General features: G+C 34.4%; 1 protein-coding gene across 1 annotated transcript in view; it reads right to left on the reverse strand.

The window, feature by feature from the left end:
* Window positions 1-2256: 2256 nt before the first annotated feature.
* Window positions 2257-20505, reverse strand: part of TPMT (thiopurine S-methyltransferase) — a 32389-nt gene continuing 14140 nt past the window's right edge. Inside the window, exons 4-9 of the mRNA XM_069092478.1 lie at window positions 19262-19394; window positions 16612-16664; window positions 15763-15837; window positions 7045-7130; window positions 3391-3435; window positions 2257-2663 (exon numbers count right to left, since the gene is read on the reverse strand). Coding sequence (XP_068948579.1) covers window positions 2551-2663; window positions 3391-3435; window positions 7045-7130; window positions 15763-15837; window positions 16612-16664; window positions 19262-19394 — 505 coding nt within the window. The 3' untranslated portion in view covers window positions 2257-2550. The remainder of the gene's footprint in view (window positions 2664-3390; window positions 3436-7044; window positions 7131-15762; window positions 15838-16611; window positions 16665-19261; window positions 19395-20505) is intronic.

Here is a 20505-nt window from a genome sequence, read left to right on the forward strand (position 1 = left end):
CAAGCTCCTTGAGGGCCAGAGGTTATTTCTGTATTTGGTTTCTCTAGCGTTTAGTACAATACTTGGCACATGGTAAGTCCTACTGATTGATTGATTAGATCTAGACTTCCAGGAGGTTGCCATTTCAAAGTCACACTCTCTTGAAGAATCCAAACATAAAAGTATTTGCTACAGTCTAACCATCTGCTTATGGTGGGCAGGAGGGAGAGAATATAAAGACATAGCCCTATCATCTTCCTACCATCCCCTGCTTTCATAAATCAAGTGCCTTTCAGAGAAGGTTGCTGCATCACGAAACAAATCCAATGAGAAATGGGGTGACATCACAGCTGTAAGCTGATTTGATTTTAAAAACTCACTCCAAAGGAACTTTTCCATGAAAGATCTTTATTACTGTTTGTCACTAAGAGAAAAGCAAATGTTGGTACTGGTTAGCACAAAAGTCATAAAGGGTCAGGGGTCCTTATTTGCTTAAATGGGTAGCAAAGGTGTCTCTCCTCTACTAGAGCAGGTTCTCATCTCTTTCTTAAGTTTTCTTTCATAAAGAAAGCATGAATGATCAATTAGGCTACCTTAAATGAAGAAGTGTTCAATTTAATAGTTAAATTAAATATTTAAGAACAGACAGTGAAATGTCATTGCAGTCAAGAAGACCCAAGTGCAAATCCCAACTTTGGGTAAGTCCCTTAATTTTGTAATGCCCTTGGTGATTTTCTAAGACTGTAAGTTATAGATGAGTCATCCCATGGTTTCTTATGTGGATGAAATCAGATTCACAGAGCATTCATATGCATTTCATTAATACCATTTGAGGGGCATTCATATGCATTTCATTAATACCATTTGAGGGGCATGGTGACCCAAATCATGTTTACCTTATGTAATAAGCATTCTTAGGGCATTTTGAAAATAATTTATTTGCTCTGAAAAGTTAACTTGTGTGTAATGTTTCCATCTTGGATGCATTTGAAAAGTTGTATCCCTTTCGTCTGACAGTATAATAAAAGAAATAGATAAGGATATCATATTATTATTATTTTGAAAAGTTCTATCCCTTTTGTCTGACAGTATAATGAAAGAAATAGATAAGGATATCATATTATTATACAATGGAAAAATCAATAGTGATACAAATGTCATTAAAATATTCCTGAATCTTGTGAAAACGAATGCTAAAAAATTTCTTGACATGTAACTGGGGGAAAAATAAAATACAATTTTAAAATAATAAATAAAAAATAAAATATTCCTAAAACTGGTCATTAAGAACCACAAATACAAAGCTATAACACAGAATCACTTATCCCTATAATACTGAGCTTCTTAATTATGATTTTAATTATTTGGCTACAGAAATTAATTAATTATGGTTTTCCATTACTTTCAGCCACTTATATTCTTAAAACAGAATTTCCTAATTTAAAATAGGATAGACTTATTGCTAATAAAAAAGTCTTCAATTTTTTTTTCTTAAAATTGACACTAGAATACCATGATTGATACTAGAATACCATGAGACTAACCCTTTTAGAATTCTAGTTTGTGAGACATTTAAACATAGCAAAACAAAACAAAAACTGCCATGTATTTAAATGAAAAATCGGTACTAGAAACCTGGGCAACCTACACAGAGTGTGAAAATTCAGACTCTCTAGGTTATTATGGGTAATTAGAAATTTTAAACCATAATTAAAGAAACCTGACTTCTATTGTTGAACATTGTGCTTGAGGTGGCTGCCTACTCTTTCAATGCCAAATCTTAGGACTATTTAAATGTTAAATACTTTTCCATATGCCTTCTAAAAAAAGTTTTATTGATGCCTTTTTTTAACTAATGAAAATTGAACCCTCCCTTTTAACAAAGAAAAGCAATTAAACAAACATATCCTACTCAATGACTGCTTCTGACAAGGTAGACAATATTATGCCCTAACAGTTCCCCACTTCTCTGATGCCCTATACATTTATATGATATAAAATAAGAACAAGATGTAAATACACACATATTATATGCACTAATATATAGAAAACAATACTAAAAGGCTGAAAAATGTTGACATTGTATAGGTGATGATCATGATACTATTTATAATAAAGGCTAACACTTTTTCAATTACTTAGAGAAAATAATTTAATTTTTCTAAATCATTGACACTTTATTTGAAAATTTACAAGCAATAAAAACATTGAATGTGTTAAAATACAAAACTACTTGAACTAGATTTTGTGGGGTCATGAATTGAGGATGCAGAAAAGTGAAATGAGTAATTTTTTATTCCCATATTTTGCTCAAATTAAGACATTATTTTCACATTGGAATTATCATGAGCATAATAAAATAATAACCCCTTACAAATTTCTTGACATTACATGCATATTCCAGTAGATATCACAAGTGGTATGTAATTACAGCTTTAAAAAAAAAACCAAACTTTCAAAGATGTTCATTACATTTTCATGTCACAAAGTCACTTTTAGTAGCTAAAGGAGGTAAAGATACATATATGATTTCGGATATGTTACCAAATCTTATGCAGCTTTAATTTTCATTTATTTTTCTGTAAAGAGATATAAGATCTCAATAAAGCAATCAAGTCCCAATTTTTTATGTTTTTCTTTTAAAGAATCAACCTTCTCAAGACACTGAATATTACATGTTGAGCCTGGAACAAGAAAAAAAGACTGAAGCTTAATATTGTGAGGGATGATAAAATTCATTCATTCTTCATGACACACAGAACAGAGAGAAACATCACACATTAAGACATGGTTCTTGCTCTCAGGGAGCTTAGTTTAGTAACTGGGGGATTATTTTTTTAATCTTTTCTGCTTATAATGTCATATTTCAAAAGTCTTTTAAAACCATGTTTGCAAGAGTAATTTCAATGAAATAGGGGAATCACTATTGGCAAAGTCTCCTTAATTGTGATTTCTCAAATGTCTTTTACATGCATACACACACACATACATATGTGTGTATATATATGTTGAATGGAGAAAAGGGAACAGATATGTGAGATTGTTATAGATACATATACATATATGTGTATATATATATTACATACATTTCTAGATTCTTAGAGGCATTATTGACTAGTTGGGCAAAGGACTGTACTGTCACTAACTGTGCAACCTTGTGCAAATAGCAACTCTCTTGAGACTTAGTTGCCTCATCTATAAAATGAGGGTAATAAAAATTGTTCTAATTACCTTACAAGGTACTGTGAGAGTCATATTTGAGTGACTATATCTGAATGTCATACACTTCTAATAATGAAATGCTGCAGTACTTAACATGATACTGTTATTATTCTGACAGTAAACTGACAGTCTAACAGAAGAAGTTGAATTTTTTTTAAAGAAAACTATAAATATAATTTGGTAACTCACCAAACAAACTTTTAACTTCACTGTCAGGAACATAAAATGGTGGTGCTAAAAGAAAAATATATGAAAGAAATGCAGTGAAAAGTAATGAAATTCTCTCAATTCTAAAAAGTAACAAGCTATTTTTTAATTTCATATATTACACACTGTGATAGTAATGGCAATTAAAGATTCCCCTGTATTGGCTTGGTTTTCAAATTGATTGTGTTAAAACCCAGAGCTTGTTAATCCCACCTGTGGGATGGACTTGTTGATGTGAAAAGAAAGTCCTGAACTGGGAGGAGCTGGTGAGGTGATTTGGAGAGACAAGAGAGAGGCAGAAGAACTTTTTGGAAGCAGCACCTCGTGGAGGCAGAGAGAGAGACTGAGAAGGATTGCTGGGGGACACTTTGAATCGCCCTGGACTTTTGAGACCTGCCAAGGACTGAGGAGACATGGCTGTTTTGCTGGTACTTTGTCTGTCTGTTTTGATGTTGTTTTGCCAGATTTGTCCACTGGTGAAAGACAGTCCTGTTGTTGAAGAAGTCCTGGAACCTGGCTTTTGGTTAAGAAGCCCTGAGACTGTCCTGCAGACAGAGAGTGAATACTGTCCACCGGTGAATGACAGTGCTGTTGTTGTGATGGGGTACCTGGGGTCTAGGTCAATTTGTGAAACCAACTTGTGAAACCAGTCTGTGAAATTGTAACTGCAATTTGTATTGTAAAATTGTTATCTGTAAAATTCCTTTCCCAACCTCCCACTCTGCCCCTTCTCCCAATCCTCACTAGGCCTAGGCAACACCTTGAGAATCCTTTGTTCTTACTTAATCCCTCATGTCTCCTCCGGTCTGGCCCAAATCCTCAAGTCTCCTCCGGCTTGGCCCAAATCTTATCTAAACTATCTATGCATTGAGGTCCCTTCCCTCCGGTCAGCCCAGACAATGGCAGCCTTACCCTTTAAAAGTAAAAGCATGTACCCCTCTTACTTGCAGGTCCCCTAAAGGACTCTTGCCCGCTGTAATGGCGTATTAATAAACTTTCTCAACTCTAACTCCAAGAAAGGCTGAGCTGAATTCTTTCCAGACACCCTGTTGAACCTATCGGGATCCCGTTTCCCCCCCGCAACAGTTGCAGGGGTCTGGAGACTGTCCTGCAGACAGAATGAATACTGTCCACTGGTGAAGGATGGTGCTGTTGTTGCAGCGGTCTGGGAACCTTTCTGTTGGTTCAGAAGCCCCGAAGAAGGATTTTCTTGTATGTTTACAGAAATCCTGGGAGAGGGTTTTGCTAATGTTTTCAGGGGTTCTAGGACTGTTCTACAGACAGAGGATGAATTAATGAAGGGACTGGCAATGTATCTTATGGCCTTGCTAAGCCTTGTCTCCCCAGGAACTAAGATTGCTGAGAACTTGCCTAGGTCAAGATGAAGAAAAGACCTCCATTTGGGTATTAAGTGCTGTGCTTAAACTTGATGTAACTCTGGGGTAGATTCAATTGTGATCCAGGGGTGGGGAACTTTTGACCTTTTTGTGTTCTATGGTTGAACAAGTGAATGTACTTTACTTATGTTTGGAAACTAATCTCCATTTGAGAAGAGGGGCTTTGTGGTGGACTAAATGAAGGTATAGCCTAGGGGTGGAGAAGTATTTAGAACAGGGACTTTGTAATTGATTGAATGATTGGAAGGTCCTGGGGTGGGGTAGTACTTGGAGATTATTTAATCACACTTAGTAAATGCTGTATTTGGAACGATGTCACGTTTTGACCTTCTCTGTTCTTGGTTTGTCACTGAATAAAATGGAGAGCACCTATGCTGGTATTCTGAACCTTGGGAAGTTGCCTTTCCTTGGTGTTACAGTACACACACAAAGCCCAAAATTCCAAATAAGTGAGAATACTCAAAGAAGTAAAATGAATGCTCCCTTCCCCATATCTATTATTTCCAAAGAATGGAATTTCATTAGGAATGAATTCATAGTGCTTCCTGCCATTCCTCCTTTAAAAAGGCAGGAAAAATGGGCATGGGGAAGCTTGCAGTGAGAACAGGAATATTATAATAAGAAATGTTCCACAGAATTTCTAATATTTCCTGGGGGTATTCCTTGTTTACGTCCTCCTGTACACACTCATAACTCTTTGCCCTTATGCACAACATTCCTAGCAAAAATTTTCTACTCTGCATTTTTTGGGCTACTTTCTATATTCTTATAAAAATCACAAAATAGTAACAAATTTTACATGTATAGAATCTGTTTCTATTCAAATAAAATACTTATTTATAGACATTAAGTCTTGTTTTATGATGAATTATGATGAATATGTGATTTTCTAAATGGGAAACAAAAAAGCACCTTGTTCCACAAATAGGTCTAACAAGAGTATAACTAATAAGTAACTTGAAATTTTTCACACATCAAAAACATGATGCATTTTCACCCCGACTCTCTTCTGGAAAACTGCATTAGTCAGGTGCATAGTTAAACTTTAAAATTCAATCAGGCCAAACAAAATAAATAAAACAAGGACAAAAATAAATATCCTTTTATAAATTCAAGCAGTGAGGCATTAAGTGAAAGCCAAAACCATTTTGGTTTACTAACAAATTAAAAGGTTACATCATAAGAGCCTGGAAATCAAAAACAGCAAAATGTTAGAACACTACCTACCCAGCACACCTCTTTAATTGCTTTTAGTCCACACCTTCTCCACCCTAATGGTAGTGAGCAAGCACAAGTATTCACAAAGCAAAATACATTATGAATGTAGAAATGTGTTGCACTCATCATTGGGTAGATTAATCTCTCCCTTCCTCAAATCCTAAACTTCATTTTCTGTAAATATACAGGGCTATAAATCTTTTCCCACACAGACACTTCCAGTCCAATGTGAAACTGAATAAAAAAGATGATAAGCTAATGGAAAAATTACCTCTTTTAATATATCATATTTTCATACAAATTGTGTTATTCTTTTTTCAAATTTTTAAAAATTCAATTTTATGTTTAGTTGTTTATCTTTACAAGTTGTTTATCTCTACAATATTGCCATTACTTTATAAATTGTTCTTTTGGTTCTGCTCATTTCATTCTACATCTGTTCATAGAGGTCCTCCCTGGTCTTCCTGAAATCATCCCCTTCATCATTTCTTACAGCATAATGCTATTCCATTGTATTCATATACCATAACTTAATTATTCAGCCATTCTATAATTTTAAAGTATCCCCTCAGTTTCCAATTCTCTGTCACCACAAAATGAGTTACTATAAATAAAAAGGACATATCTCTTCCTTCTTTCTTTGATCTTTTTGGAGTCAAAAGGTATGTACAGCTTAATAGCTTCTATGTTATTCTCACACATGAGCATCTATTCATTTTACCAGCTAGAATTATTTTAATTTACACCAAGGATTCCAAAAAGATAAATGCAGCAAAAACCATTCTCTTAGTTTTATAACTGATTATTTTAAAGAGTGACAGATATAGATTTTAGACCTGTACCTACCACTTTCTTTGTAGGTGCATGATTGTAGTCATACAAATGCTATTTAGAGCTTTAATTTTTCTCATTTCCAAATATGAATAATTATACTTGCACACGGTTGTTGTGAGGAACTCATTTATAAACTCTTAAACACTAACTTGATGAGTTTCTTATTTGGAATTTAAAAAATACTTACCTGAAAGTTTAGTTAAATCATATGAAAAAGTAGACAGGAGATAGTGAAAACCTTTTCCCAATAGAGATAACATTAAATTGGCATAGCTAAAAAAGAAAACAAAAGGTTATGTATATTACTTTTCTTTGCAAAGTAAAAGTCAAAATATCTCATACACAACAGTTTTATAAAGATAGGAAGACAGGGTATAATTAACTGTTAAAATATGTGATACAGACTAAAAGCTGTAGGAATTTAGGGAAGGGGGAAATCAAGATTTGGTTAAGGAGATTTAAGATTCATTCTAACAAAGCAAAACCAAGCCTTTCTCAAAATTTAAAAAAACAATTTCTTATAAAATGAAATTCTACTCAAAGTATCTAAATTTGTCAATTTTTTGCCAATTTTTTCAGTACAAGGCATTATTATTAATAAAGGTTAAAGAGAAAATCATGAGATCCTATAGGTGATACAAACTTTCATATAGCAATGTGGGCTTGTAGTCCTAATCAGATCAGCATCACAGAACTTATAGAATTCTGAAAGAGGAAGCCTTAATGGCCTTATTTTAGTACTATTAATCATAACAGAAAACATGCTAATATGTACATATACACATATCCAAACAGAAATGTACTCAGAGAATAGATTTAATTGTATTCGATTTGACTGAAACCTTTATTTAAGCACGATTTGGTAGTTTTAAATGAAATTTTTTTCTTCAGTTAGCAAAAATCATTTTTTTCTTCCTTTTACCTCTCACTCCCATCACTGGGGGTGGGGGGGTGTGGAAGGGAAGGGGGAAGAGAACAAAAAGAAAACCCTCTTGAAAAATATACATAGTCAAGCAAAAAGAATTCCTCCACTGGCCACGTCATAAATGGGCTCATTCTTTACCTTGATCTCCCTACCTATCCATTAGGAGGTGGGTAGCATGCTTCATCATGCTTCACTATTGGTACTCTGGAATGATAGTTGGCTATTATTATTTGGTCAAAGTTTTTATGTACTACTATGTTTGAAGCAATAGGCTAGGCACTAGGCAAACAAGCTTGCCTTCAAGGAGATTAGGTTCTGCTGAGAAATAAAACAGGTATGTGAATAAATATAAGGTGATTTGAGGACAGTGAGGACAATTGGGGTGGGGTGGGCTCCTAAGTTCAGGAAAGGTTTTACATAGGAACTTTGGAGGAAGATCAAAATTTTGAGAGATAGCTACAAAGTTAGGGAGGGCATTCCAGAAATATTTAACACTCAGGTGTGTTTGGCTGAACAATCTCACGTATCTATTCCCTTTTCTCCATTCAATAAACCCCTATCCTAGCTCAAAATCATTTAGGTTACTGTAATTGTTTCCTAATTGATCTTATTTTATCCTCTCCTCTCCCTAATCCATTTTGCATATTGCTATCAAAATAATCTTACTAAAAATCTCACAAATCTGACCATTTCACTCCTCTGCTTGAGAATCTTCAGTGGCTCCTCTTGTCTCTAGAATAAAGAGGAAGGGAATAAAGAATTATGTGGTGCCTACTATGTACTAGGCACTGTGCTAAGCATATTTTTTTTTTTAAGCAATTGGGGTTAAGTAACTTGCTCAAGGTTACACAGCCAGTTATTTCTGGGTGTGGTGCTGAGTGTCTGAGCCCGGGATTCGATCTCCAGGTCGTCCCAACACTGGAACCGGTGCTCTTACTCGCTGAGCCACCTGGCTGCCCCCTAAGCATGTTTTATAAATGTTATTTCATTTGATACTCAGTGTGGCACTTGAAACCATTCACGATTTGGCACCAGACATTTTTCCAGATTTATTTCACATCACTCCTCTATATACACTCTTTGCTCTGGCCAAACTAGCCTACATACTGTTTATATCCTCTCTCCATGCCTTTGAACAGCAGGCTGTCTGCAACTCCTGGAATGCAATCCCTCTTCACCTCCATTTTTAAAAATCCTTTAGTATACTTGAAGGTGTATGTATGATCTTTGAGAGGCATTTATTGTTATCTCCTTACCTATTAGCATTCTTTCACCCTGCATATTATTTTGTTATTTTACTTATCTGTTTTTATGCTGTATTACTTGAAGAATAGAAGCTCCCACAGGCAGAATGTGATCTTACTTTCATTTTTACCTTTTTCTACCCTTTTTACTTAACTTTTGTCTAGCCATTTTTACCACTATCTTGCACAGTGCCTTACACTTAGTAGATGCTCAATAGATGTTCCTCGAAAGGAAATAAGCTACCAATAGAACAGTCCTAGATAGTGGTAGGCTTTAATGTCAAGTTGAGGGGATATATTTTATCCTAGAGGAATGTCAGGCCAATCCTCTGCCTTAGGAAAATTATTTTTAGCAGGTATGTGGAGCATGACAGAGAAGGCAGAGGCCTGGTAGCCATCATCTTTCTTGCCACTAGGTTTGAAACAACACTTCTGCCAAAAATTTATAAGAATGTTTTTGAAGTTTAGGGTTTTTTGGGGGGGAAAGAGGGAAGGGTTTACATGGGTCTAAGAAGGGTCTAAGAGATCAAGAAGGGGTATGGGATGAAAGGGTTATCTGTAGAATAAGTAGAATTTTGGTTTCTAAATAAAAACTTAAGAAAATGGCATGACCTAGATATAAAAGGTAATAGCAAAAATAAATAAGAGGATAAAGGAAGTATTACCTTTCAGATATATGCATAGGGGGCAGAGTTTGTGACTAAACAAACAATAAACAGGATCACACAAGCTAAACAGGCAATTTTGTTTACGTAAAATTAGGAAGTTTTTGACCAAACAAATATAATGTCGTTAAAATAAGAGAAACAAATTCACTAGGAAAAAAATCCTTGTAGGAAGTTTCTCTGATAAGTCTCATATTCAAACATAAATGGAAAAAATTTCTTTGACAAAGTTCTCATTTCCAATATATATATATGGAACTGATTCAAATTTGAAAGACTAAGAGATATTCCCCAAGAGGTAAATGAGCAAAGGATATGAACAGGCAATTTTCAAAGAAATCCAAGACATAAACCATCTTATAAAAATGCAAAAACTCACTAACAAAGAAGTGAAAATTAAAGCAACTTTAAAATTCCACTTCATATCCATCAGATTAGCAAGGAGGACAAAAGAGGAAAATGACAACTCTTTGAAGGGAGTATGGAAAAACAGATATACCACTATACTGCTGGTGGAATGGGTTGCCTTACCCATTCTAGAAAGCAATTTGGAACTATACCTCCAAAGTTACTAAAATGTGTATACCTTTTGATTCAAATATAGTGCCACTATGTCTATACTCCACATAAATCAAAAAGGAAAAATTTGGTTAAGCATATAAAAAAGATAGCAGCTCTTTTTATGGCAGTTCCAAACTGGCAACCAAGGGAGTTTCTTCCTATTGGTGAACAGCTAAACAAATTATGGTATATGAATGTAATGGAATACTATTGTGACACAAGAAATAACAAAATGGATAATTTCAGAGAAAACTGTAAAGACCAATAAGCTGATGCAGAACAGAATGAATAGAACTTGGAGAACAATTTATACAATGATAACAATATGTAATTTTATTATAATAAGAGCATTAAGAGAAAAGCTTTAAAAGATTTTAGAATTCTAATCAATACAATGATAAATCATGAATTCAAAAGACTGAAAATGAAACATGCTATCATTTCCTGACAGAGAGATGCAGAAAAAGACATACATTATTGGAAATGGTCAATTTGGGAATTTTAAAAATGGAATTTGTTTAACTATGCAGCTATCTAATAAGGACATTATTTTTTATTTATAAAAAGTATGTTTAATGGGAGATCAGGGATAAAGAAAGGGACAATTAATGAAAGAAAAACAAAAAGGTATTTATGCTATAATACACTTATTTCAATATAATTTACTTCTATGCTTCAGAGTTGTTCTGAATTAAAACGTAGGCAACGAATGACATTACCAAAAAGGTTAAAATACAGTGTATCATATTGCTAACAACAAAAACCAAAACCTATTTCAATGCAATGTCTTAATAGGGTAGGATTGCTACTAATATTACTGTTATTGAAAAATGAATATTTATTTTAAAAAGGTGTTAAATGCATAGGATTTAAAATGGATACTACTTGTATTTTTATATCACTGCATTTCTTTTTTTTTTTTATTTTTTAAAGCAATCGGGGTTAAGTAACTTGCTCAAGGTTACACGGCCAGGTGTTTCTGGGTGGGTGCTAAGTGTCTGAGCCCGGGATTCGATCTCCAGGTCTTCTCAACACTGGAGCCGGTGCTCTTACTCGCTGTGCTACCTGGCCGCCCCATATCACTGCATTTCTGAGAGATATGCTAGGTAATAAAAAAGAAAAGAAAATATACAAAGATAACCAAAACATTTGGAAGTAGATATAAAAACAAGGAATTTTCACATAATACTCACGTAAACTCAAATGTTTCATATAAGGTCCTCTTTTATTTGTCATACACTGAAATGTTCATGTTTGTTGTCTGTTAAATTTGTAATAAAAAAATTTTTAAGCTTGAAAAGAAAAGAAATTCAGTAGACAGTGATACAAGATGAACCTGAAAAGAATGGATGGCATCTAGCTCTGGCAGACAAACGAGTATGAATTTTACTTGCTAGGAAACAGAGAGCCATAGAAGAGTTTTGAGTAGAGGAGTGCCATAAGGAAGACAAATCTGGCTACATAATGAAAGGTGGTTTGGAGAACAAAGAGAGTGGAGACAGGAAGTCCTGGCAAGAAGCAACTCAGATAGTCCAGGTGGGCAGTAATGAAGGAGAGACTGCCCTTAAAGCAGAGGCAGTGGGAAAACAAAGGAAAGAAGAGATGGAAGAGGTAATTAATTCAATAAGCTGACAAACTGATATTCTGCAACTTCGTATCATGATAAAAAAAATGAGAAAAAAAGTTTCTCTATTGTTTTACAAAAATAAGTCTGTTAACTGACATTCAGCAAATGGACAAATTTGAATATATATATCCAGAATGGAGAGTGCATGCAAATACAATGCATAAGAAAGACTATAGGTCTCTGTTACTCTTTAAATATTCCTTGATGACTTCAAGAGAACCTTCAAGTAAGGAAAGTCCCCTTTGCTGTTTTGTTTTACTTAGTATTTTTCTTACATTTTAAGTTCCAAACTGTCTCCCTCCCTCCTCACCCTACACTAGAAAAGGCCACTTGATTTGAATATCTGTAACACTCAGAATACTTAGCTCTTCACAGTTTTTCTTTGAGTAGTACTGTTGTTACTATGTACAACGTTCTCTTGGTTCTGCATATTTTACTCACTATTTCATGCAAGTCTTTCCATTTTTCCTAAAATCAACCTGCTCATCATTTCTTAAAGCACAATATTCCATCACAATCATATACCACAACTTGTTTAGCCATTCTCCAATTGACAGACATCCCCTTAATTTCCAATTCTTTGCCACCACAAGGAGAGCTGCTATAAATATTTTAGAGTGTATAGGTTCTTTTCCTTTTTCCCCTGATCACCTTGGGAAACAGACCTAATAGTAGTAATTGCTGGGTCAGTTTTATAACTCTTTGGGCCTAACTCCAGATTGCTCTCCAAAATGGTTGGATCAATGCACAGTTCTACCAACAGTGCATTAGTGTCCCAATTTTCTAACATCCCCTCCAATATTTGTCATTTCTCTCTTCTATCATTTTAGCCAATCACAACTAGGTGTGAGATGATATCTCAAAGTTCTTTTAATTTGCATTTCTCTGATCAATAATAATTTAAAGCATTTTTCATGACTATATATAATGACTTTTTTCTTTATAAAAAAACTGCCTTTCATAACCTTTGACCATTTATCAATTGAGGAACAACTCATTCTTGTAAATTTGACAAGTTCTCTATATTTGAGATTAGACCTTTATCTGAAAAATTCCACCCCCCAATTTTCTGGTTTCCTTCCAATCCTGGCTACATTTATTTATACAAAACCTTTTTAATTTAATGTAATCAAAATTATCTACTTTACATCTCACAATGCTCTCTTTTATTTATTCATAAATTTTTCTCCTCTCTGTAAGTCTGATGGGTGATATGTTCCGTGTTCTTCTAATTTACTTATAATATGTTTGTTATTTTCTAGGTTTGTATTTGGGCTTTCATTTAGTCTCTAACCTTTTGGCTCAATGGCAAGCAAAGAAAGGGCAGGTGTGTCTTTGGCAGCAGGAAAATGGTTAGCTGTCAGGTTTACAGCAGGTTATTCTCCAATTTCTTTAGAATGAACTAAGAAATAATCCTTCAAATGTTAAGATGTGATTTCTTCCTAAAAGAGAATGTTTGTGCTTCATTTTCTCCATTTTCTCTTCTCAGTAACTTTCATAGCTGATAAACGTCACAGTCATATTGGTCACGGCCTTGACTATAAATGCTGCCTCACTATCTTGAAAAAGAAGAACAAGGAGCCTTGACAGCAGTGAGGAATACTGCTAATGCAATATATTTCCTTTGGGGTAGGCCCAAAGGTTTCCTCTATTTCTTACTGGCATTTGAGTAAATAATTCTAAGGAATAAGTATAATCTGTCCATGAGAAGACCTAGTAAAAAAAATATTTTATGTCTTTGCAAAACATTCTGAGGCACTGCACCATATAAACTAGTCACTATGAATGGATGGAAAAATGAATTGGAAAAGTGCTTTGCTCTTAAAAAACAATATCAAAGCTTCAAAAAAGAGAGACATTGGTGGCCAGGGGTTAGAGGAACAATACCATTTGCTGTATGAAAATATCCTTCACTTTACAAAAAAAACCCCTCTATGTTTTATTTTTTAAAATATCAGGCTACCCTCTTAAAGATTCATTAATTACATGACAATGTCTAGGAAGCAGAAAAATATAAAACAAAATTAGTAGGGGTTTAGTAGGGGTGACTTGCAATTTAAAGTTAACTATGTAATAGAACATTTTTGAAATTATAAACAAATAGAAAACTATGATTCATATATAAAATAGCTTCCATACATTTTCGGAAATACAGTCATTGTCAACAGGAAGATTAGTGAAAAAATGAACATATATGGCTAAGTCAGAAAGAGGATATGAGTATGAGTGGAAGAAGATGATGAGTTCAATCTTAGGCATGTTGACAGAGGTGATGAGGCACGTAGGGGAAGTAGCTGAAAACAAGAGACAACAGTAGAGTTGGAGTAAAGATAGAGAGCTGGGAGTCATTCACAAAGAGAGAAGAATTGAGGCAAAAGCTTGGGGAAAAAAACTTAAGGGAGGCCCACATTTCAAACGGTGGAGAAGGAAGTCCCAAAATGCTAAGAGAAGTAGGAGTAGAACAGAGAGAGTACAGTGTCACAAAAGCCAAGGGAGAAGATGGTTTCATTAAAGCAGGCACAGCTAACAATATTAAATACTGCAGAGAGTTTAGGTACCTATTTTCTTAAAGCAAGTGTGAAAAGGCTTTATTTGTCAATTTTGTATATTATATTGAATATATGTATATTGTGTATATATGTCATGTATAATATGTATATTACTTGTCAATTCTGTACATATTTAGCAATAAAATTGCATTTCTTTTATAGTATCAGAAAATTCAAATGTCTCATTTATTCCAAGTGACTTTCTGTTCAATTAATCTGATTTAATGAGGTTTTTGCTATATTACAATGTGGAGGTAATTAACATCTGGATAACAGGTCTCTGTGATATCCACTCCAGGGAAATGTGTTGTAAATGCTTCTCTGGTAATTCTAAGAGGGCAGCCTGAAGTGTTTTTTTAATATCCCAACTAAAAAGGAAGAAAATTGTTACATTCAGAAAAAGAGAGGAAAACAGGGTTTTTCCTTTTTCTTTTTTTAAAAGGACATTTGATGGATAGATGGTCATGAGAAGAAGAAAAAAGGCAAAACAGAGAAGGGAAGGCAGAAAGTTAGAAAATGACAAAGTAAATTAAAAAAAATCCTTTCTCAGTTGCTCAATCCAGATGCAATATGAAAACACAACTGTTATATTTTTATGATATTCTCGCTTCCATGCAGGTAAAAATTAATTTTTCCAAAACTTTTCAAATCTGCCATCAATTTTTCTTTTAAGAAAGAAATTTTATGTAGTTTACTTTGTCAGAGGTTCATTTTCTCATATAAGCAGTGGAAAAACCTCACATCCACATAATATTGCTATCGATTAATTAAGAATTTATTAAACACTTACTGTATGCCAGGCATTATGATAGGGTAAGATAGAAAACAATTAAAAATAATTTTAATAGGAATATTATTAAATTATAGATTTCTTTTCAGAGGATATCTTTTAATTTGTCAAGTTCAATGTGGCAATAAATCCTACTAAATCATGAAAAATCAAGCTTTTCTGAGCAACCCATACCATACAATTTCTTTTATTATATATCAAGTTAAGGCTTAATTAATATAAGAATTATAACTTCAGCTAAATAATGCAATCATTGTTTACTATTATTTTGATGATTATAAACAGATAGATATTAAATAGAAAATCTTAATAATCAATAATTAAAATAGTACTTTTAATTACTATGTAGTATCATGTTTATATTTTTCCTAATAAGATATTAATAATAAAAGCAAAATTACCAAAGATATAGCAAAGGATTTTTGAAAGCTAATAAAATCAAGATGATTCTATTTATTCATAAGTTAGAAAACTATAAAGCATGTTGTTTAAAAAAAAAGCTTCTGAGAGTACATTTGAAAAAAAAGCAAACCAAAGTACTAACCATTCTCGGTCACCTGGATTAACAGCAACCAAGGCTCCTCTATCCCATATCCTGTCAAACTTGCCAACATTGGCCCTGGAAATAAAAAGAATAAAAAGTAACCTTTAATGGAAGGTGGAAAGTCTATAAGTTATGGAGAAGTTTATTTATATTAGTGGAGGGCAATTCTTCACCAGTAGTTCAATACATGGAAGAAATGACAGGTCCACCTCCTCTCCCAAAGGGTGCTACAGGGAAATAAGTCCAGATTAGCTTATTTTCTTGATTTTTTTCTTGGGGCTAATGTTGTGATTTCATGATAGAATTAATGGTACCCTGATTCTTTCCAAATCACCTCTACCCCATATTAAGAGTTGTGTAAAACCAGGGAATAGATAAATGAGCAAGGAAACGGTTTTTCCCTCCTTTTTTTTAAAGGAGCAATGTCGTCAACGTCAGGATTCTCATGATTTTAGGAAAATAAGGAAGGAAGCCTACTGAAGGACAATTCTGCTCCTATTCCCCATATGAATGCAGTTTAGGACTCTACAAGGAAGTTATTGGTGGGAGGAGAGGGGGATCTCTTCTCTTTCTTTACTAATAAGTTCAGTTTTGGTTACAGGTCCAGGGATCAGGTGGAAGACACAGTACAATTTAGGGTCACAATAATTCTTTTCCAAAGATTTAAGTCCAAAGGCACTAATTAGGTATAATAAGGACAACTGTACCTATGAGGAAAAAATAAACCATATGGAATTAAAAATAAAATTGATCCCCTGTGTATGCTATAGCAAATATTTAGCCCAGATAAAAAGACCCAACAAGTCTTTTTGCCAGGCATGTAGTTTCAGACATATAATTTATTCATACCTCGGAAGGTCAAAAATACTGCAACAGTATAAAGTGATATTCCCTGATGAGCTCTGAAACAACATAAATTCAGAAATAAAAATTCTTTGTGGGTAATCAGAGAAAGATAGGAAAGTGAAAGTCCAGAAAAGTAGGTGGACAGAGAGAGAATGATAAAATTAAGGGAAGGATGAGGATTAAAAAAATTAAATCTCGACAATATAGCTTTATCATAATCTTTTAATAGTTCTTCATTTTAGTATAAAAGATATTTGTACTGGGTATATTAAAAGATTAACTCACAGATACATATTAATCGAGGCAGATCATGATATATCATCCATTTCAGAACATGCTACAATCCTAGGGATACTTTCTTACTCTTCCAATATTCTGATTCTGTTAAGAATATGCAAAGATAAATCTGTTTACTGAAACCTTGAGTTTTTTCTGAAGTCTTTCACTGAAAGTATTATTCTAACTCCCTTTTGGCTGATATAAGAGAATTTTCCCTAATACCTTCCATTTATCAAGTATTGGATAATACAAAATAATAATTATTGATGCTTATATATATTTTTTAAGATTTGTAAAGCACTTCACACATATTATCTCATTTGATCCTGGAGAAGTAGATAGAGTAGTGAGCTTAGAGTCAGGAAGACCTGAGTTCAAATCCAGCCTCAGAAACTTACTAGTTGTGTGACCTTGGGCAAGTTAATTAACTTCTATTTACTTCAGTTTCCTCATCTGTAAAATGGGGATAATGACAGCACCTACCTCCCAAGATTGTTGTGTGGATCAAATGAGATAAGAACGCCCTTACCACAGCATCTGGCACATAGTAAGCTCTATATAAATGCTAGCTATTGATCTTTACAACAAACCTGTGGGGTTAAGTTATATAGGTATAACTACTTCCATCCTACAAACTGAGGAAAGTGAGCCTAAGAGATGTGAAGTAATTTGCTATGGTCCCAGAAATAGTATCAGGGATAGGATTTGAACTCAGACCTCTTCAGGTCCAGAGTCCAATGCTCTTTTCACCGTACCATACTTCCTCTTAGTTGTCTGAAGAGACTCTTATTGGAGACTGAGCTTATCATATAAAGTTTGCTTCTATTTCCCCAAATACAGTTACCTTTCTTCCAAAACAGAATCCTACCTGTATAGGGTGTCAGTCTTAGGAGTCTGTTAGATCGGTCTAGTCTCTACTCCCATCTTTGGGTCATTACTTGTACCCTGCCTCTCTGAAACCTAACACTTTCCAAAGTACAGCTTAAATCCCACACATTCTGTGAGGCCTTTCTTGACTACCCAAGACCCCCAGTGATTTCTCTCTCCTTGAACTACAGATTTTACAAATCTATACTATGCTTCTGCTCTAATTACATACTGTCCAGTATAGTTTTCATGTGTATGGACCTTTCCTCAACTAGATTATAAACTCCTTAGGGACAGGAACAATGTTTTAATTTTTTTTCTATTTATACATGATTCCCAGCATATTACAGGTTTTCAATGAATATTCAATACCCTTAGAAATAATCTAGTTCAACCCTTTCACTTTATAGATAAGAAACCTGGATCCCAGATTTACACTTAGTCACACATCAAGTGAGCAGTCATGTCAATAAGCATTTATTAATAAGAATTTATTATTACTACATAGACATACTGGACTAAGTGCTAGACCACTGTGCTTGGTAGCTAAGCTGGTACTAGAACTTAGGTCTTGCAACTCTTAATCCTAAAATTTGTCTACTACCTTGTGCTTTCACAGGATCAAGGGAGAATAAATTAAGAGCCAGAAGGGCCCTTAAAGGCCACTGAGTCTAAATCACCTATTTTACAAAAGAGGAAACTGAGGCTAAGAGAAATTAGATGAGTTGCCCAGTGACTATCCTCCTCTAGGCTACCTAGCTAATTATTTTTTGTCTGACTGATAAATCAGGTGGTTAAGGTCAGGTGGAAGATAATTCCTGTCTGTTCTGGGGTCACAGGATCAAAGATTTTGAGCTGCCTTAAGGATCATTTAGTTAAAGCTATCTCTTCATTTTACAGATGAGGAAGTTGAGGGACAAGGAGTTTCAGTGACTTGCCCAGGATCAAGTAATTGGTAGTAGTTTTCCATAGTTCACCTTTTATGGGAGGAGAAACTGGGCAGTGGTGATACACAGTGCCTATAAGACAAGGAGACATGTTAAGTCATTTCTAGCAAGATGTTGCTTTAGAGTATTGTTGCTTTTGAAATTCAGAAGAATATATACTAATATCCAATTCCAGACACAGCTTTGAGTAAAAACTGACTAAAGATGTGTCTTGACTCTGATTGAGGAGGCTGTGGCATCAGCCATCTGATGCAGATATATGGCAAAGAATGATGGACTCCTAAGCTCAATGGTTACCAGTGGACTGGGCCTAGAAAAGTTTCAAGGTTTCTTCCTGAAGTAGCTCATTTTTGATGAATAATAAATACTGATAAGCCTTGATATTACTGAATTTAAAGTGTATATGTGTGTTTATGCAATGGTCAGTTAGAGAAGTTTCAAAATTGTGTTTCCTTTCATTCTTGCCATTTATATATAACTTGGCCCTTGGAAATGCTTAAATTGCATAAACTGTTTAGAGAGATAGGCAAGTATTTATGTAAAAAACAGACAAAACAAACCTTAAATACTTTGGCTCCTGAAATTCCTGCTACTGGTTCTTCTGAGTAAGACAGATTCTGCTCAGTAAAAAATTCCCGTATGGCCAGTTCACTGATTTCAACTCCAACTATACTATTACCCAGGTCAGCAAACCTGTATAGAGAAAACAGCATTGGTAGTATTTATTCTCTAGTCGTTTTGTTTTGGGTTTTATCAGATCAGTGATTCCAGGGGTAGAGAGAAAATGCCAGATGAGCTAAATACCTTCTACAAATGCAGAACAGCACTTGTTCTTCAATGTAATTTCTTCAAAATTTGTATTAGAACTCTAAAACTGATTTTAAGTGACAGTGAGCTGAAATCTACCTTTTCTCAAAGGTCCATATGTTAAGATTCATCAGAACTTGTGCATGACAAGTCTCAACATTTGAACACAAAGGTTATCTGCATGCATATAACAACCCACATGTGCCAAGAAATACTGAAAAGCAAAATTTATGTTACCCTTCACAATGGAAGAGAATTATGAATATTAAGTGTTAAAACATTCGCTGATTTAATGTGTAGGATTGGGTTGAATAGTTTCAAGTTTCAAAGCACACTTTGTATTAGAAACTCTTTACTGTTTGTTTTTTAGAAAAATAAAACATTTTTTCAATTATTTGTAAGACCTCAATGCAATGTGTATAAATAGAAAATGAGTATCTGTTGTGGTCATCTCTGTTAACAGCAAATAGCACATATGTGGTGAGTCCTCTCTCACCAGTGGGAAAAAATACAGACATAAGAGTGGCTTTAAGCCAGGTAAATAAAAATATATACCCTTATATTCATACATGAGCATTTTTCTTGATACACAGTAATCTCCCCACCATAAGCACAGCATTAACTTTTAAGATCTTAGGATCATATTATCATAGATTGAGTTTGTCCTGGCATTCAACAGTTAATATTTTTTGCATATAACTTTTTTTTTGCTTTTTTTAAGGGCAATTGGGGTTAAATGACTTGCCCAAGTTCACATGGCTAGTTTTTGTGTTAAGTGTCTGAGGCCACATTTGAACTCGGGTCCTCCTGACTCCAGGGCCGGTGCTCTATTCACTGTGCCACCTAGCCGCTCCCCCCCCCCCCCAAATATAACTTTCAATGAATTTCTGCCTCCTGGTTAACTCAGCATAATTAAAGTAAGGGAATTAAATCCTAAGTAGGTCCTTTAGATCTGCTCTATCTCATGTTCAGTCTTGCCTTTAACTCTACACATTGC

Source organism: Petaurus breviceps, unplaced genomic scaffold, assembly GCF_028583685.1.
Source record: "Petaurus breviceps papuanus isolate PSGF00001 unplaced genomic scaffold, PetGlider_PUasm1.0 190, whole genome shotgun sequence".
Classification (NCBI taxonomy): domain Eukaryota; kingdom Metazoa; phylum Chordata; class Mammalia; order Diprotodontia; family Petauridae; genus Petaurus; species Petaurus breviceps.